Source organism: Orcinus orca, chromosome 11 (assembly GCF_937001465.1).
Source record: "Orcinus orca chromosome 11, mOrcOrc1.1, whole genome shotgun sequence".
Lineage (NCBI taxonomy): Eukaryota > Metazoa > Chordata > Mammalia > Artiodactyla > Delphinidae > Orcinus > Orcinus orca.
Window position 1 is genome coordinate 26,026,042 of NC_064569.1, and position 15,084 is coordinate 26,041,125.

Below are 15,084 nucleotides of genomic sequence, written 5' to 3' on the forward strand. Positions count from 1 at the left end.
TAATGTATAATGTAGATGCATACTGCACATTAGGAAGAGCCCTGTCAGGAAGGGCATCTGCTATGCTTAAATTCTCTTGTCCTGCCTTAAAAAACATATATTTTATTTCATCATAGGTGATGGGGAAGGAGAGAAAGGGCACTTATGGGAGTGACTTTTTGGAAAGATAAATGTTTTTTGTAGGAGAGTAGATAGGAGATATGATAGCCTTGAGACAATGTCTGTTTGGGTGTGGTGCCCACTTCTCAAGTCCAAGAAGATTAAAGTTGTTCTCAAGGAGGAGTTTTATGACAGTTGGGTTCTTTTGGGAGAGTCAGCTTTAGGCAGATAAGAGATTTCAGAAACTCTTTCGCTCAAAATAATTCTTGTGCCAGAATGGCATATCCTAATCCCCTTCATTAGGAAGGTTTAATAATGTGCCCAAGGACATACAACTAATAAGTATAATTAAATAACTTGTTCAAAAAACGCTTAAAAACAAATGTGAGTATGGGGATAAATTATTTTTACTTGCACTTGCAAGAGTGTCCAGTTATTAGAGAATTGGCTCGTGTACAAAAATGTAGGCACATATTTAAAGGCAAAAATCACAAGGTCAGATGATAGCTCAATTGTTATCAGACAGTTGATGGGTCTGCTTTGTTGCATTTGGGTCAATTTTGATAAAAGCGAGACAGTTCTTTCAATTAAAAAGAACAAAAGGGCGGGACTTCCCTGGCAGTCCAGTGGTTAGGACCAGGCAGCTCCCAATGCAGGGGGCGCCGGTTGCGGAACTAAGATCATCTCGCATGAAAAGTGGCGTGACCAAAAACAAAAAACAAACAAACAAAAAAACACCAAACAATAGAAAAGAAAATCCACGTTTGTTTCTCAGGGCTTACAGTCTGTTTCTCTTGGCTTATCTGTTTTATCTTATCTTGTAGGAATGTAAGGCCTTTTTTTGGACTATGGAATGAAAGTTTCAGAAAAAACCATTTCAGCTGCACTATAGAGAATGGGATAGAGGAAGGCAGGATTGCAGAGAGACCAGTAGCAGGAATTCAAGCAAGCAATCATAAGGCAGAGGCAGGAGGGATGGAGAGAAGCAGATCGATTTTAAAACTATCACTGGGATAGAATACAGAAGCTGGTTAAAAACAATAATCCTTGATTTCCCCGGTGGCGCAGTGGTTAAGAATCTGCCTGCCAATGCAGGGGACATGGGTTCGAGCCCTGGTCCGCGAAGATCACACATGCCGCAGAGCAACTAAGCGTGTGCGCCACAACTACTGAGCCTGCGAGCCACAACTACTGAAGCGCCCCGTGCCTAGAGCCCCTGCTCTGCAACAAGAGAAACCACCGCAATGAGAAGCCCGCGCACGGCAACAAAGAGTAGCCCCCCCGCTCGCCGCAACGAGAGAAAGCCCATGCGCAGCAACAAGACCCAAGGCAGCCAAAAATAATGTGGCTTGATTGCTCATCCATTAAAAAAAAAAAATCCTTAGACAAATTGATTTTTCAACCGGGGGTGGGGAGTGGGGTGTGGGCGGCATGCGGGATCTTAGTTCTCTGACCAAGGATGCAACCGCGCCTCCTGCAGTGCAAGCGTGTAGTCTTAACCACTGGACTGCCAGAGAAGTCCCTAGACAAACTGATCTTGAACATCTATTCAGAATTATTACTAGCAAGAGAATCAGTGAGTGTTATTGAAATGAGAAGTTACAGTTGAAAAACAAAAAAGATTGTACGTGTAGGAAAATTATTATATATGGGATGACATATTATGATTTAATTCCAGTTGAATATAAGCGTCATTAAGGGTTTGTGCTGTGTCTATTTTGCTCACCGCTCTATGCCCAGTGCCTAGAAGTGTGATTGACACGAAGCAGATGATCCACGGCTTCAGAGTGGATTTTTTAGAAATCAGTATTTGACATTCCCTTATTTCCCAAATGAGGTCAGGGCGCCGGCTGATTTCGCACTTCCTGTCCCTTTAAGAAGCCCAGGTAAGGGAGAGAAAGTGCTGCCGGGAAGGAGGGCGGAGCAGGAGGGCGGGGCGGGGACGCAGGGCGGGGGTGGGGGTGCTGGGTGTTGGGGACCGGCTCTGGGGGGGAAGTGGGACCCAGCGTGCAGTTGTAAAGAAGGCGCGAAAAGAGGCGCAAAGGCGAGTGACAGACCTGCCCTGTGCTTAGCTTCCCAGGACGGTGTTAGCACAGCCAGGTAAGGAGAAAAGGAGGACTGTGCCTGCCCCTTTAAGACTGACTCCCGTCCTCCTTCGAGGGAAGTTACGTGATAACACTTTGTAACCTGCCCCTTTAAACCTGTCTTCTCACCGTACCAGTTAATCCAGGTACCAAGTGTCCACCGCATAATCACATATTCATAACGGATGCTTCATTGGTGCTGGCGTGGGCGGGGCATCATCGGTCTGCATGACAGGGTGTCCAAAATCAATCATCTTGTATTTGCTCTGCTGTCTTTTCAAACCTTAGGCTCGTGAGATTCAAGGGCTGACCCAATCCTTCCCTACACGATTAGTCCAATGAGGTCAGGCCGTTAGAGACCCTGAGATTACAAGGAATAAACGTGGGCTGCACCCACTTAAGGTTTGTCCTTGGTTCACAGACAGCCATTTTGCCCCTCCTCGTGTCTTGGTATTTTAACTAACTGCCCACGTTTAAAAGTGGGAGTTTATGGGTAAATAGCTGGATTGTTTTGAGAAATTGAAAGATCTGGCCACGTGTCCCCTGGCTGGGGACTGTTTTGAAATAGTTTCCAGTTTGCCACAGCCCTTCTGTGATCTAACAACCAGCCTGCATCACTCATTTATCACCAGTCTGGCCCTGGGTAGGCATTTGAGTTTGGGGCCCCTACTCTAAGTACTTGGGTGGATGTAAGACTATTTATATATTTATGCAGAACAGATCAGAGGTCCCAAACAACTGGGTGTATAATTTGTGCTTAAACTGCTCTTCCTCATTCTTATTTTTATCAAGGTGTCTTTCTGTTAAGTCCAGGTTTGGTAAAGATGACTCATCAGAGGTATTTACAGAAAGAGATTTGGGAGTTGATATTCTTTTATTACAATTAAATCCATAGTTTTTTGTTTTTGTTTGTTTTTAGGAAAACACCTGAATCTTGATTACATTGATGTTTTATGCTAGGACTATCTTTATTGAGCAGTCAGTATAATTTGTATATCTCTAACCACAGTTACAATTTGGTAATCTGCACAATCTTGGCTAGACTTCATAAAGGCAAGAACTGTGTTTGCCCTGATAATTGCTCTATTCCATCACTAGAATCTAAGCTTCCTGAAGATGGGGACTTTGTTTATTTTGTTCACAGTTGCCAAGCACAGTGCCTGCTTAAAGGGAAGTGATTTATTAAATGAATGAAAGAACTTTAAAGGTATACCTTATTTTATGTAAAAGGCGTGTTCCTGAGGATTCTCTCAAAATCAGATGCTTGTATATTTGTTGTTATAAGTTACTAAAAAGGATTCTGTTGTGGAAAGGCATCTTTTAGAAGATTGGATTTTCCTAAATTAATGCACCAACACTTTCACCTAAAATGAACTTGCACTTGTGCAGCATCTGCTACAGAGCTAACACTAACATTTTCTTACTATGCAATAGGATTTGGAAGTGTTGGTGAGCCTTGGAGTTTTCAGTATTATTTATGTTTTTAGAGGTCCAGAGATTCCAGTTGAGATCAGTTTGGCAGCCAGACCCTTATTCTTTCCCCAGGAAGGAGGAGGAGGAGCAGCTGTTATCAAGAGCAGCACCAACAAACCTGTGCTTTGGGACAGGACCGATGGCCTTGAGCCCAGGTTGGAGAGCGTTTACATCATTTGCCATGAACCGCTGTGGTGTCCTTCGGAAGGCTGTGAGAAGCAGTGGTTTTCCTTTGTTTCCCTGGGGCCACTGCCCCTGGAGGGGAACCGGAAGCTTTTTGGACCCTGAGATGAAAGCTTTCCTGGAGGAGAACACTGAAGTCACCAGCCGTGGTAGCCTCACCCCTGAAATCCAGTTGCGGCTTTTGACCCCCAGATGCAAGTTCTGGTGGGAGAGAGCTGACCTGTGGCCCCACAGTGATCCTTACTGGGCAGTCTACTGGCCAGGAGGCCAAGCCCTGTCTAGGTACGGCCGTAAGTGAAGCGGGAACCTTTAGGGCTCCGCATATCCTTACTCTTTTCAGCCCCTTCCAATGCCTTGTTCTCCCTGCTCCTCACAGAAAACCAGAGTAAAACCCCAAATTCTTTTCTTAATTTAGAGCCGTTTAGGAAAAGTTTTGGGTTGTTTTGTTGCATAGCTTTACCTTCTGCTCCAAGCTTATCAACGTGTTTCCTGATATATAGCTCTCTCCCCAAGAGAAATCCTAGGTCAGCTATCAAGACCCTAGGTAGCTGGTCATGATCCAGAAATCTCACACTGTTCTCAGGTTCATGGTTCATGATGCATGGCCCGTGCAGAGTTCCTCAGTGGAGCTTAAAGCCCCAGTCCTTCAGGTTGCCTGGTTTAATCTTGTAAATATTGCTCCTTAAACCTTACACTTCTTCCATCACTGCCTCTTCCCAGGCTCCCAAAGGATGAGGGATGTAAGTGATTGGGACATTACTCAGGTGAACTCTGGAGTTGCACCTGCATTAAAATTATTTTTTAAAAAATATTTATTTATTTATTTGGCTGCGCTCGGTCTTAGTTGTGGCATACGGGCTCTTAGTTGTGGCACTGCCTCTGCATTTTTAAGGTTCCCCCTTTCTAACTCCCCATACTGCAAAGGTCTTCTTTAGACATTTTCTCACACATTCACACAGTGCTTTTTATTAAAACAGCCACTGAAACAAAGGCAAGAACTTATAGCATTTTAATCTAGTCTTTGCTCTTAGACTGGTAAATGATTTAATCTTTTTATGCCTTGAGGTTACAAAACTGAAAGGAAAAGGATAAGGACTTCTCTTTCACAGGAATGGTATGGTCTAGCAGAATTCAGGTTGTATATAGTTTTTTTTTTTTTTTTTTTGCGGTACACGGGCCTCTCACTGTTGTGGCCTCTCCCATTGTGGAGCACAGGCTCCGGACGTGCAGGCTCAGCGGCTATGGCTCACGGGCACAGCCGCTCTACAGCATGTGGGATCTTCCCGGACCGGGGCACGAACCCGTGTCCCCTGCATTGGCAGGCGGACTCTCAACCACTGCGCCACCAGGGAAGCCCTGTATATAGTTTTAAATGCAAAATAAATAAATGCAAACATAGAGCTTTTGGAGAATCCTGAGTTCTGGAAAGCTTTCCAATATCTAACAAGTCCAATATTCTGGCTGTTGTGTTGCCAAATTTTCAAGCTTTATTTACTTATATCATTAAAAAGAATACATTTTAAGTGATATCTATGCAAGTTGTTGTTTATCAACTCCAAATATAAGTGCCATCGAATTCCTTAAGAGACTTGTCTGAATCAGAGGTCACAAATAGGTGATCCACAGATGCGTTTTCTTTGGCCTTTACTTGTAAACTTAAAAAAAAAATCAGTTGCTAACATTTAAAACTTGAGGGATTGCATGTAAAAATTTATTTCTATTTGAAAAAAAAGAATCTCTGGGGAATTCCCAGGTGGTCCACTGGTTAGGACTCGGCGCTTTCACTGCCTGGCCTGAGTTCAATCCCTGGTCGGGGAACTAAGACGGCACAAGCCACGAGGCAAGGCAAAAAAAAAAAAAAGAATATCTGATAACACTGGATTTAAATCTCTGATAACACCCCATTTCTGTGGGGCAACAATTAGCTCAAGATGGGTAACAGCTGCCCCTTTAGACAGGGTACTACATCCCCGCCTTGCCGTAGTTCCTTAGTCTTTTTTTGGCTTGCTGGATCTTAGTTCCCTGATGGGCCCTCAGCAGTGAAAGCGTTGAATGCTATCCACTGGACCGCCAGGGAATTCCCTCTGCTCTTCTTTATTATTACAATACTAAGGTCAAGTGTCAGTTGACATTTATTATTTCAGTGTTTTCCCATTCATCTTCACTTGCTTGGTAATTACTTAGCCCAGGTCCAAATTCTTTGGTTGAACTGGACTTTGATTGTACCTTACCAGAGAGGTCATTATAAAACAGTTCAAGCAGTAGGTAAAACCACTCTCTGTTGAACAATGAAAAGGAGACTGTGAATTTTGCATCTAGCTTACTGAGTCCTGATTTTAGCAGTATTTTGTCAGTCTATGTTTTTGGTGTTTAGTAGTTTCTGGATCACAGTAAGTGCTCACTACTTCTAAAAAGTTGACTTGAAGAGCATGATTAGTCAGTTGTATGGAACTGCTCTTCACACCTGCCAAAGAGAAAGACCAAAATGACTAGGTCCTCTCTCTGCCACCTCTGCCCAGCTCTTAAGATTGACATTTTATCTCATTCTAGTCAGGCCAAACTTGCCAATGTTGGACCAAATTCTTCGGCTAAGTTTCACTATTTCTTTGTCCAGTCAATCCAAAGAAAAATTTTTGTACACCTCTTATTGACCTTCTTCTATCTTAGATAATGTTTTCCCTTTTCTTTCTCATTTAGGTATCTTTTGGATAATCCTGACGTTGTCAGAGGAAAATCTGTGTTAGATATTGGGAGTGGATGTGGAGCTACAGCTATCGCTGCTAAGATGAGTGGAGCTTTAACGATCATGGCCAATGACATAGACCCTAGTAAGAATTTCACATTTTAAAATATTTGAAGCTCATCTTTTTTTCTTCCAGGATAAATATCTACAGATGCCTCAACCCATCATAGCCTAGCCCATTTCCATGTGAATCTTATAATCTGATATTGTGAACTTACTCAGTGGGACATTATCTGTGGGAATCCTGTGAGGCCTGAGTTGATGGTGCATTTTTCACAGGAGGACTTCTATTTGTGTCTGGCAGATATACCAAAGTGATACCAACCTGGGAGCACTTACTGTTGGTCATTGCTGGGCTAGGCATTTCCTGAAATATGTAGGTAGTGTTTATTTGACCAAAACCCAAGTGAAGATAGGCCAGTGTCTTTGAGGGAGATTTTATTCCATTCGAACCCAAGTTGAGACAGGTAAGGTTTAATTTTATCTGATTTTCTTCTAGTCTTCCCTTTCACTGAGGATCTAGCCCTTGAGGAGCTTTATTGTGTATGGGGTCTCAGGTCCAACTTGTCATCCTGCTGCACAAGCCTTGTAGATCAGCAAATGTTCCTTAAAACCTCAACATCTCCAGGTGTTTGGTATTGTTTTATTTTCAGGATATTCATATATTTGAGAATTGCAGGAAATAGCTTATATTGGCATATACTTTAGGCTTCTTTACCTAAAAAAACAACTTTCAACAGAATGGGGAAAAAAACATATTGTTGGAGATTTTCTAGATTATTTAAATTAATTAATAGGGAATTAAAACAACTTAGCATATACCAATTCACTATGTGCTTTTTTAAAGTTGCAGGAATGGCTATTACACTAAACTGTGAGTTGAACCAACTGAATCCTTTTCCCATTTTAACCAAAAACATGCTGGATTTGGAACAAGATAAGTGGGACCTTGTTGTGCTTGGAGATATGTTTTATGATGAAGACCTTGCAGACAGTCTACATCAATGGCTGAAAAATTGCTTTGGGGTCTACAGAACTCGAGTACTGATTGGTGACCCTGGGCGACCCCAGTTCAGTGGACATAGCATTCAGCATCAACTGCACAAAGTAGCAGAATATTCACTTCCAGAGCCCACTAGGCAGGAGAACAACGGACTGACAACAAGCACGGTGTGGGAATTTCAGCCTTGAGCTGTTGAAGTACCTCCAATATGGATATAGCTATGTTTGGGTTTAACCCTAAAGACTGTCCAGTTCAAAGAAGGAAATTTGTGTTAAATGGCAAATCTTGTTTCCAAAATATGAAGGTTGAAGTTTTGTCACCCTTTGTCATGTAACTTGTTCTGCAGTAAGCCAAATATAGAAATCTCTATCTGTAATTTTTTTCTAGTTTTACTGCTATAGGAATATAATTATAGAAGGCAATATCCACATGTAATTCAAGTAGCTGAGAGGAATTAGATATTTTAGCAGAGTCTCTTTCTATAGTTGAGGACAACTGTGATGTATCTTTGAATTAAACAAAATAAAAAATACAGAAGAATACTATATTTAAAAAAAATTGTCTGTTAAGATCAGAGATGCAGTTGGTATGGTACAGAATACAGTAAGTCCCCTACATACGAACCTTCAAGTTGTGAACTTTCAAAGATATTAAAGTGCCCCTGTATGCCAGCTGTTGTACTGTACTACCGTACTTTTCAAGGTACTCTACTGTAAGATTAAAAATGTTTTATTTTGTGTATGTTTTTTATGATTATTTGTGTGAAAAGTATTATAAACCTATTACAGTAGAGTACTGTATAGTTGATTGTGTTAGTTGGGTACCTAGGCTAACTTTGTTGGACCTACGAACCCACTCTCGTAATGGAACTCGTTCATATGTAGGGGACTTACTGTACATGGGCTTCGGAGTGAGGCCACTCTGTCACTTTCTAGTTGGGATTTTGGGCTAGTTAAGCTCTCTGAGCTTCCATTTCTTCACCTATAAAATAGTAATAAAATTTAATAAACTGCACCTCAAAGGGTTATTATAATAAAGTATAAAGTGTGTAATATAGGATAAGTACATAATAGGGCATCAATTAAGAAACACAGATAAAGATTTTAGAATTTCCTACATACTCAGTACTGTGATAGCCTCTTTATGGTTTACTAAGGTCAGTTAGAAATTGGTTATGCCACCACTACATGCCCCAGCTTGTCAGGATCTTATATATCAATAAGAACATTAGGACATAAATGAAAAACAATGTGAAGAATGTGTATAGTATACACTATGTAAAAAAGATGTATGTATATACCTACATATGAATGTATGTGTAAAGAATGCGTATTTACTTGTAGTAGATATAGAATATCCTATATCTATATGGAAAGAAACTGGTAACAGTGGTTGTCTTCTGAGAGGGTACCAGGTGGCTGGTGGATGAGGGTGGTAGGGAGACCTAGTTCTTACTTTTGGGTCTTGTAATTTCGTACCGATTACCTGTATTATATTTCCTATTCTCCAATTTAAAACAAAACGTGACCACGATATATGTTACAGGTATAAAACGCAGCCTTGCGAATGTACCGTTGACGCTTGTACAACCTGGGCGTTAGGGGTGCTGACTACCCCACCCACCCCCTGGAGTTGAAAATCTATGTATAACTTTACAGTCCGCATCCAAGTTTCTGCATCCGGGGATGGATCGTGTAGTACTGTAGTATTTATTGAAACAAACCAAACAAAAACACATATAAGTGCAGTTCAAACCCGTGTTGTTCAAGGGTCAGCTGTACTCTCGTGTTCTCATATACTAATTAGGAATTGTTTATGACACTTGCATTTTATGTTTTCTAACAATACACACCGCCAGTGGGATTAGGATACCAGGGAGACATGATCAGAGCTACAGTCATTCAAAAGAAATGTAGAGAAAGCAGTTAAGGGCAGGTTGTTGCTTAGGCAGGAAAACAGTATCATTAGGTGGGAGTTTTGGAGCTGGGTCACAGAGGATCTTGTGATCCTGGAACTCTGGAAGTCAGAGTTTATTACAACCCAATGAATCAACTCTTGTTGTATCCAATTTCCATTGGTCTACTGGGGCTTAATTATAAACTCAAAATTTTGATTCAGCATTGGTTAAAATCAATGGAAATGATAGGCTACAGTGGCATTGGATGGCATTTGAGAGGAAAGAGTTTTGTTGACATATTCTTTGAAAATTCAGGATAGTCTGCTGGGTATTGTCCTTCTCAGCAAGATAAGACAGAGAAAATTAAAGGAAATTATACTCTGGAGCACTGTTGGAAATCAGCTTGAAGAGGCCAAGAGTAGATTTAATTTTAAATATCTACATGGGACTTCCCTGGTGGTCCAGTGGTTGACAATCTGCCTTCCAATCCCTGGTTGAGGAACTAGGATCCCATATGCCGCAGGGCAGCTAAGCCCACGCATCACAACTAGAGAGAAGCCCAAGCGCCACAATGAAAAGCCTGAGCGCCGCAACAAAAGATCCCGCGTGCCGCAACTAAGACCCAACACAGCCAGAAATAAATATCTACAACACTGTTTCTGTTATCCTTTCTTAAGTATTTATGAGGAGGGTACAAGAAGGTCTTTGAGACGTCCAAATATTGCTTAAAATATTTTTAAATTGCCCATATATATAACAGTGATCCTTGAAATGACTTCACAGCATAACAAACATGTTTGTATTAAGACTGTTCACGTTTAAAGAGATTGATATAGTTGGATTAATTTCTACCATATTTATAACTGTTCCCTATTCGTTGCCTTTGTTGTTTCTTTTTTGTGTTCTACTTTTTCTGCCTTTTCTGGTTTTATCTTTTTTTTGTGTGCTGTGTCACATGGCTTGTGGGATCTTAGTTCCCTGACTAGGAATCACACCCCAGGCCCTCGGCGGTGAGAGCACAGAGTCCTTAACCACTGGATCACCAGGGAATTCCCCCTCTTCTGGTTTTAATTGAGGATTTTATGTGATTCCATCTTCTCTCCTCCCTTAGGATGTCAGTTATATTTATTAAAAAAATTTTTTTAGCAGTTGCCCTAGAGTTTGCAGTGTATATTTACAACTAATACAAGTCCATTTTGAAATAAACACTGTGCTGCTTCATGATTTTCAGTTTGTTCAGCTTTTACCTTGTGAGGACAGGAGTGATGACATCTAATCTCTGTACGTCACAGACCAGAAACTTGAAGTGTGGGTATTACTTTTATTTATTTTCTTGTCTATTCATTCAACAAATATTTGGGTGCTTATTATGTACCAGAGACTGTTCTAGGTATTGGAGATACAGCAGTGAAAAAAAGAGAAATAATTTGTCTTCATGAAGCTTATATACTAGGGTCGGGAGACAGATAACAAATAAAAAATAAAACATGTCAGATGGTGACAGGTGGAAAGGGGAAAAATAGAGTCTAGAGTGACAGGTAAGGGTGACAGGGATAGGTAGGATAGGGATGGGAGATCCAAATTTTAAACAGAGTGCCGAGAAACAGCTAAGGTAACTAGCAGTATAAAAAAAGAAGGTCAAGCTGCAAGCTGCTTTAGGATGATGAGTCCTTTATAGACTCTACAAACCTGATACCTTAGATCTTGAAACTAGTTTCCCCCAAAGCAGAAAAAGCTATTGACTTGGTTAGGTGTTCAATATTAAATCTTACTGAATTTATCTTCAGAAAAATTTCATAGATGGAACAGGCCTTACCCATTTTACACATATATACATATGTACCACCTTTGCAGTGGCAATATATGTTATCTACGCTATAAACATATCACATTTATAAAGTAGTTAGTAGTAAGGACAAGGAGTGGAGTTGAATATGTAAACCCTTCCTTCTAAACATATACAAGAAATCTACCATACCACACTTTCCCTGTTATTCACTACATCACAGTTAAAATAGGAAATCTTTAAGAAAAGTCCCACTGAGACAGGCTCATGGCACAGGGAATATGCTGAATTTGGGGGTAGTTTAAGCACAGTATACGTCAGAGAATTTTGTGATTATAGAGAGTAATACATTTCATTTGAAAACTAAGACCTGTGTGTTTATTTCACAATGTGAAACCAGTAGAGCTTCAGGATACAACCTCTGTGATGACATTTCGTGTTTACTCATTCTTACACATTCTTGACTGCAGTCTTTAAGGATGAAGGTTTGTAGATGAATAGCATGTATTTGGGAAAAGTAGCCATACTCAGTAACATTCATATGCTGAATGGCTAAGGTATATGATGTCCTGGATTATGACATTAAACTATTATATTTTTTTGTTTCATTGAAATAATAAATTCTGTGAAGAAGTTACAGGCCTGATGTTCAGCTTTGCTTTCTGGCCAGTGGACATTTAAATAATTTGGAAGGTAGCAGCCAAAAAATAGCTAGGTAGGTAATTAATGCTTTTAGAAATACCTTTACTTAGAATTCTCCTAATGTTTATCCATATTGGTAAATTTCTCTTACAGCAGCTCAAATATCTAGGTGGGAGAAGGAAATTTCCAGGGAAAACAGGTAATTTAAAACTTTGCTATTAAAGAAACAAACACAATACCCTCCCCAAATACATCAGAGGGCATGCTAGGATTGTCATTTCAAGAACAATCACTCCTCAAACAAACTTAGAAATAACAGCACTATTAAAATGTTTAAGAGCCTGGTTAACTTCAAAGCATAAATCATATTATTGGAAAGCCAATCTCTAGATCGTTGTTTCCTGGGAAAGTTGTATGAAGATCATAGCTTTGATAAGCTTCAATAAGCATCAATAGACAGTCCACGTCACTTGCTTTAGTTTGTTTGGGCCTACTAATTGCTCCAAGACTTCTCGTGAATGATCTACAAAAGAAAACAATGACAACATATTAATTCACAGTAATCAAAGATATTGAATGTGTCCTCATGTATAAACTGGGGATGACGATAACTATTATATCTCATAGGGTTATTTAAAGGATTAAATGAGATGATATATAAAGCATACTATAAGCTAAAAATACATTTAATTAGTGGTAACCATCACTGTTATTAGCTGCAGTAAACATATCATAGTAATACTTCTAAAAAACAGGTATTTACTGTTTTCTCTGTAATTTCATCTTAATTTCACCAACCAGAGAGTAATAGGGTTAAAGTTTCTCAGGGTCCTGGCAGGAAGTAGATGACACACTAAACTAGGATGCTTGAACAGGTTTTAACTACAAAGGAGTGATTAAAGAAAACATGATTAAAGAAAGCCAACAGGTATGGTAAAACACCTTGGGAAGCTGCAACATGCCCATGAGGGTTAGGGGACAGAGTAGTTACTAAAACAGGACAACTTGACCTGTAGTTGAACATTTTTCCATGTCATATAATATTTATAAAACATGATTTTAAATAGATAACTATTACATGAATTCCTTGTAATTTAACCAATCTGTATGACTGGACATTTAGATGGTTTTCAATTATTCACAATATATAGCAGTGATTTTAATATAGTTTACATATCTTTTGCAAAGTCAGTTTTATAGTATCTTTTAATGCTTTTAATGTTTTAATGCAAAAATACTGCTAAAATTTTATTACTTTAAAAATTATTCAGGAGTTTAATAAACTTGTTCCATAGATACAACCTATGTTGTGTGTATAACATATCTCTAACCTAGTCTTGGGAAATTTCTAGTTTAGTCGTTCTCAGACTTAAAGATTTCGTAGACCACTAGGAAAAAAAGCAGGCCCAACGCATGGTTACTAAGTTTTATTTTAAGTAAAACAAAAATAAGCCAAAACATTAAAGATTTAGTGCAAGAAAGAGAACTAGAGAGTGTTTGGAAACAAGAAGTTATAGTTGTGAAAACAAAGGTTTACTTCAGCAGCTAATTTTTTTAAAAGCAGCTAAAAATATAACAAATGCAGTTTTCATTGTCATAAAAAATACCAGTTATTATAGAGGAAGTCTGTTATTACAGGAGATCTAGATTAAGGACAGGTTTCAAATAGGTTGAAAGTAAAAGGATGGAGAAAGATACATCATGCAGACAGCAACTGTAACAAAGCTGTAGTGATTATACTAATAGAAAAGGGAGGAACACTTTGAAACTTATTCTATGAGGTCAGTATTACCTTGACACCAAAGCCAGACAAAAACATCACATACACAAAAAACAACAGACCAATATTTCTTATGAACATGTACTCAAAAATCCTCAATAAAACACAAGCGAACCCAATCTAGCAACATAGAAAGGGTTACATGCCATGATCAACTGGGATTTACCCCAGGAATGCAAGGTTAGTTTAACATCTGGAAATCAATTAATGTAGTACACTGTATTAGTTTCCTCTTGCTGCTGTAACAAATAACCACAACGTTAATGGCTTAAAACAACACAAATGTATTATTGTACAGTTTTGAAGGTCAGAATTTCAAAATGGGCCTTCCTGGGCTAAAAGCAGGTATTAGGAGCTTAGCGTTCTTTTTGGAGGCTCTAGGGGAGAATCCACCTCCCTGACTCTTCCAGCTTCTAAAGGCTGCCACATTCCTTGAATTCCTCCATATTCAAAGTGAGCAACATTGGACAAAGTCTTTCTTATGCTGCCATCTCTATGGTTCTCCTTCTGTCTCCCTCTTCTACTTTTAAAGACCCTTATGATTACATTGGGCCCACCTGGGTAATCCAGGATAATCTCCCTATTTTAAGGTCAATATACTTGTAGGTTCTGAGCATTAGAACATGGACATCTTTGGGTGGGGGCATATTTCTGCCTATGGCACCCATATTAATAGAATAAAGGACAAAAACGACATGATCATTTCAATAGACACAGAAAAGGCATTTGATAAAATCCAACATTCATGATAAAAACATTCAACAAACCAGAAACAGAAAGGAACTTCCTCAACCTGATAAAGGGCATCTATGAAAAACCCACCACTAACATCATCCTTAATGGTGAGAGACTAAATAATTTCCCCCTAAGATCAGAAACAAAGATAAGGATTTCCCCGGGGCTTCCCTGGTGGCACAGTGGTTAAGAGTCCGCCTGCCGATGCAGGGGACACGGGTTTGCGCCCCGATCCGGGAAGATCCCACATGCCGCGGAGCGGCTGGGCCCGTGAGCCATGGCCGCTAAGCCTGCGCGTCCGGAGCCTGTGTTCCGCAACGGAAGAGGCCACAACAGTGAGAGGCCCGCGTACCGCCAAAAAAAAAAAAAAAAAAAAAAAAGATAAGGATTTCTCCTTTTGCCACTTTTACGCAACACTGCACTGGAGGTTCTAGCCATGGAAATTAGGGAAGAAAAAGAAAAGGCATTCATGTTGGAAAGGAAAAATTAAAACTCTTTATTTGTAGTTAGGTAATATGGTACTAAGGAATCCACTAAAAATTAGAATAAATGAGTTCAGCAAGGTTGCAGGGCACAAGATCAATATACAAAAATCAATTTATTTCTACACAATGAACAATCCCAAAATTAAAAGCAGCTCTTTGCCCTTTTCCTGTTTG

General features: G+C 39.8%; 2 protein-coding genes and 1 long non-coding RNA gene across 11 annotated transcripts in view; 1 reads left to right on the forward strand and 2 right to left on the reverse strand.

Annotated features, from left to right (window-relative positions):
- LOC117201715 (uncharacterized) overlaps positions 1–1,960 on the reverse strand; it is a 46,139-nt gene extending 44,179 nt beyond the window's left edge. For both annotated transcript variants that reach the window (XR_007470158.1, XR_007470157.1), the window contains exon 1: positions 1,826–1,960. This is a non-coding gene — a long non-coding RNA (uncharacterized LOC117201715). The remainder of the gene's footprint in view (positions 1–1,825) is intronic.
- Positions 1,961–2,071: 111 nt separating this feature from the next.
- Positions 2,072–11,118, forward strand: ETFBKMT (electron transfer flavoprotein subunit beta lysine methyltransferase). Of its 2 annotated transcripts, XM_033430127.2 has the most exons (4): positions 2,072–2,199; positions 3,729–4,121; positions 6,537–6,667; positions 7,430–11,118. In XM_033430127.2, exons 2-4 carry the CDS (start codon positions 3,796–3,798, stop codon positions 7,771–7,773), a joined length of 801 nt encoding a protein of 266 aa, XP_033286018.1. In that variant the 5' UTR covers positions 2,072–2,199; positions 3,729–3,795; the 3' UTR covers positions 7,774–11,118. The 2 variants fall into 2 exon arrangements, with proteins under 2 accessions (XP_033286018.1, XP_004270925.2); XM_004270877.3 differs by lacking the exon at positions 2,072–2,199 and having other exon boundaries at positions 2,213–4,121.
- Positions 10,790–15,084, reverse strand: part of AMN1 (antagonist of mitotic exit network 1 homolog) — a 65,052-nt gene continuing 60,757 nt past the window's right edge. For all 7 annotated transcript variants that reach the window (XM_033430135.2, XM_004270876.4, XM_033430133.2 and 4 more), the window contains one exon: positions 10,790–12,433. In XM_033430135.2, coding sequence (XP_033286026.1) covers positions 12,360–12,433 — 74 coding nt within the window. In that variant the 3' untranslated portion in view covers positions 10,790–12,359. The remainder of the gene's footprint in view (positions 12,434–15,084) is intronic.

Bases quoted from the DNA above. Each gene is read 5' to 3' on its own strand.
- ETFBKMT (XM_004270877.3), top strand. From the start codon at position 3,661: ATGTTTTTAGAGGTCCAGAGATTCCAGTTGAGATCAGTTTGGCAGCCA. The intron at 4,122-6,536 runs GTACGGCCGTAA...TTTCTCATTTAG, and splicing joins GGAGGCCAAGCCCTGTCTAG to GTATCTTTTGGATAATCCTG. The intron at 6,668-7,429 runs GTAAGAATTTCA...GCTTTTTTAAAG, and splicing joins GGCCAATGACATAGACCCTA to TTGCAGGAATGGCTATTACA.